This window comes from Topomyia yanbarensis, chromosome 3 (genome assembly GCF_030247195.1).
Source record: "Topomyia yanbarensis strain Yona2022 chromosome 3, ASM3024719v1, whole genome shotgun sequence".
Taxonomy (NCBI): Eukaryota; Metazoa; Arthropoda; class Insecta; order Diptera; family Culicidae; genus Topomyia; species Topomyia yanbarensis.
The window spans coordinates 319907625-319911476 of record NC_080672.1 but is presented as its reverse complement, the minus strand read 5'-3'; the positions used below and the strand labels follow the sequence as shown (position 1 = coordinate 319911476).

At 35.9% G+C, this 3852-nt stretch overlaps 1 protein-coding gene across 1 annotated transcript; it reads left to right on the top strand.

Annotated features, from left to right (window-relative positions):
• Positions 1–2555: 2555 nt before the first annotated feature.
• LOC131688078 (cuticle protein 19-like) lies at positions 2556–3037 on the top strand. The gene is made up of 2 exons (XM_058972229.1): positions 2556–2564; positions 2663–3037. The coding sequence occupies exons 1-2, from the start codon at positions 2556–2558 to the stop codon at positions 3035–3037; spliced, it is 384 nt and encodes a 127-aa protein (XP_058828212.1).
• Positions 3038–3852: the final 815 nt, after the last annotated feature.

Genomic DNA, 3852 nt, shown 5'->3' with positions numbered 1-3852 from the left:
CATAGTTGTTTTCTTTTCATTTCCATTGATTTTCAAAAATTTTCAACATCTACTGATTTTTTTATTATTTTCACCATTTGTTCAATAATGATCGATTTCTTCAATCTTTGCAATTTGTTTGTCTATCTATTTTCTTTCATCGATTTTTATAGGCTTTGTTTTGATTTTTATTTTTGATTATACATTTTTTGACAATTGACTTTAATTTGTTTATGTAGTTGATTTTAGTTTTTATGTACACTTTTTTAGTTTTTATGTGCACTTTTTCAATAATAAGTTTTTCCTTTGTTTTTTTTTTCTTGTGCAATTGATTTCCGTTTAGATAATTTTAGCTTTTAATTTTTGTAATTACTACATTTTTAATCTTTCCATTTCTTTACTTTTACTAATACTGTTGACAAAAATGGCTCTTTTCAAAGTCACCAAAACTTTTGAAGAGGTATTCAAATTACAATAAAGTATTAACAGCTCTACGTTTTTACTATCACTGCACTACAAACAATTAGAGCCAAAAACAGGTACGACAATATAATTTCAGTGTAATGTACATAATATCATTAAGTACAATGGATTTCAAACTTTAACTTTGTGGTGCACGGGCAATATACTTCGTTCCTTTGTTGGAACTTTACTAGCGACTGTGATTATGAAAAACCGGATCATGATCTTTGCATACACACAGGGCATTTTGAAGGCAAAAAAACTTGTCACGGAAAAATTTAATATTCATGACGTAATATTAACCAAACAATCATGTGGCATCGAAACACGTCTACAAACTTAGGGTTATCCATGGGTGTTTGAAATTCTAGGATCTGTTGGAGAACAGTGAAGATATAGTAACTTGAAGTTAGCGTTCCGACTAATTTTGAGGTTTGTTACTTGGAGTGGCAAGATGGTTCATATTGCCCCCACTACAACTTGTTAATTTTACCTCCTAAGACATTTTATTTTCAAACTGCAGATCCGGTTAAGCAATTTTGTCCTGATTCCCACTTATTGCAGTTAAATATCTGCAAGAGGTTCAATTGCTATGATGTAACACCCGTTTCAGAATAAAATTAAAATTTCACCTCAAAAGATCTTATATTCTACATGCCGAATTTAACATCAGCGACAGACATGGATGCCGATTTTGGTTTTTATCATATTTATTTAACATTCGACAGCTTTTTATCAAAAGAAATTATTTCAATATCCTTTGAATATATGGCAGATCACGTTTCTGTGAAGTTTGTTCTAAATTTAACAAACATTGATTTGACAACCTGTTCATCTTAAGCCCCCACCGCCCCCCCCCCACGTTTAATTTTACCCACAGTTCCCCTATATCACATTGCATTGTCACGTTGTCATGTGTCGCTTTAGCTTAGTTAATAAGAGGGTTTTTTGGTGAGTCAATGGTTGTCGATTCAATTCAAGTCTTGGCATATTTTCGGGATTTTTTATGACGGTGTGGTCACCAACACATATGTTATTTATAGTGCGATTTGTGGCCAATATAAAATTCATCACGCGCATAATTTTACACCATTGGTCGTGTTCACTTTATGTGCATTATAGTTAGCATAATTTTACATGATTTTTTTTACCTGCGTACTATACAAAACCACACAAAATGACCCCCCCCCCTTCTCCTAATCTTACGAATATTATATTATCCCTTCTTGTATATGTATAAGTTGGCTGTAAAATTTCTTTAATTTCTTTATACAAAAAATAATATTTAAAAATGTAATTTTCAAGTTTTAAGAAATTCAAAGTGTGAAACAAAGAAAAAATGGGCACCTTTAAGCTAACGCGAACATGCCATATCAAATAAATGAATTGAATAAAAAAAAGGTCGCGTATAACTCTGAAAGTAAACAATATATCGGAAAACAAAAATAATAGCGTCAAATGGTCACGTCGTCGTTTGATCGTTTCAAAACTAGTTTCGTCATGATCGATACACCCATTTGCTGAGATAATTACTTGACATTAGTGTACATACATACAGAAACACACTTATACAGGCATTGTCAAAATTCGTCGAGCTGAGTCTAATGCTATATGAGACTCGGCCCTCCGGGCCTCGGAAATCCTTTTCACAGTTTGAACGAATCCTATACATTTCTTTTGCAAGAAATGTTAAAATTCAACATACTGTTAGATAAATTAATTTTGTTTTGTACTTAACACTTCAAACACCCAAAACGAAAAGGCACGAGCTCGAATGAAAACGGAAATCTCGAAGGATATTAGTTTATCGATTGGCATCGAGTACTTCCCATCACAAACATCTCCGCTCCAGGGCATGTCTGCCGAAGTGTTCAGTGAATGGAGAAAAAAACAAACCGCATCTCTTTACTGCATCTATGAATTGTGCAGTATTTTAATTGAACGTATCATTACAAATTGCCGCTGCTTTGCCAAATTGAGCCAAATGTCTGCCACGATTATCACCCACCTCAACTGGCTATAAATATTCACGGCTCGTCACTATCTATCATCAGTCAGTTCACAGCATCCGATCAACCATCTCTCGGTAAAAAAATCCAAGCCAGCGATCCAACATGTACAAGGTAAACCGACAGACGCCACCAATTGATATCGTTTATTTATCATTTCACTCTCATTACGAATGTAAACCATCTGATTGCATCACTTTAAATACCCGCAGGTCATCGCCGTTGTTGCCTGTTTGGCTGCCGTTGCCGTCGCCATACCATACAAGCCGGTAGCAGAGCCGGAGCATTACGCGGAACCGAAGGACGGCCATGCACAGTACAAGTTCGAGTACGGAGTTAAGGATGACCACACCGGCGATCATAAGGTCCAGTGGGAACAGAGGGACGGAGATGTGGTCAAGGGATCGTACAGCTTGGACGAACCGGACGGTGGCCATCGGATCGTTGAATACCACAGTGACGCCCACGGCGGAATTCAGATTCAGGTGAAGAAAGTCGGTGGCCATGCATCGGCTCCGGCAGCCCATCACGAACCAATTCCAATTGCTCCGGTTCCGATTAAGTCCATTAAGAAACACCGGTACTAAGCAGTTGGCGTGAATTGGCACAATCTGCATGTTTGAGACTGCTCGGGAAACGTTGAGCGTTTTCTATTAGTTTATGAATGAGTGAAGAATTAGTGATTGCCTTGTACCAATGCAACTCTATTTGGTATATTATTCGCAGTAACAAACGGTGATACATCGTTGAGTGTCAACGAAGGTTTTGTTGAAGAATGTGAGTTATGACTATATGATTAATCACATGACTAAACAGTGGAACTCATTCTATTAAGTACTTTCCCTTCATATCTCAAAGTTCGTTCATCAACACAAAACAGCTATTCATATGACACCAGAATAATTATTTATTATATTACGTCCGCAATCCCAAGTGTTACACCCAACATCTGATGGCTTGATTTTTGTTTTGTAATTTAAGAGAACTAACGCAAATTGTAAAATAAAACACATTCTACAAGAAAGTAATCTGCAATTATACATCTACATTTATATAACGCCGGTAGGTCGTCCGCATCCACCACAGTCTTTTAATTCAATTTGGATTCCATTCCATGTTTTTTAAGCAAATTGAAGGGTTATGTTAAAAACACTATCATAATGACAATTAAAACGCAACATACAACGCAAGAGCGCAAAATCATTGATAAATGAATTTTGCATTGAGTTTGAATTGGGTTGAAGGCACCAATTTCTTTGTGTTACATTTTAAATTTCTGAAAACTAGGATATTACATGTAAGGGGGATCAATTAGAGCTGTTTTTATAAGTAACTAGCTAATACCCATCGCGCGTTGCTGCGATTTTCAACGAAATAGGAGAAAAACACAATTTGTTCCAAA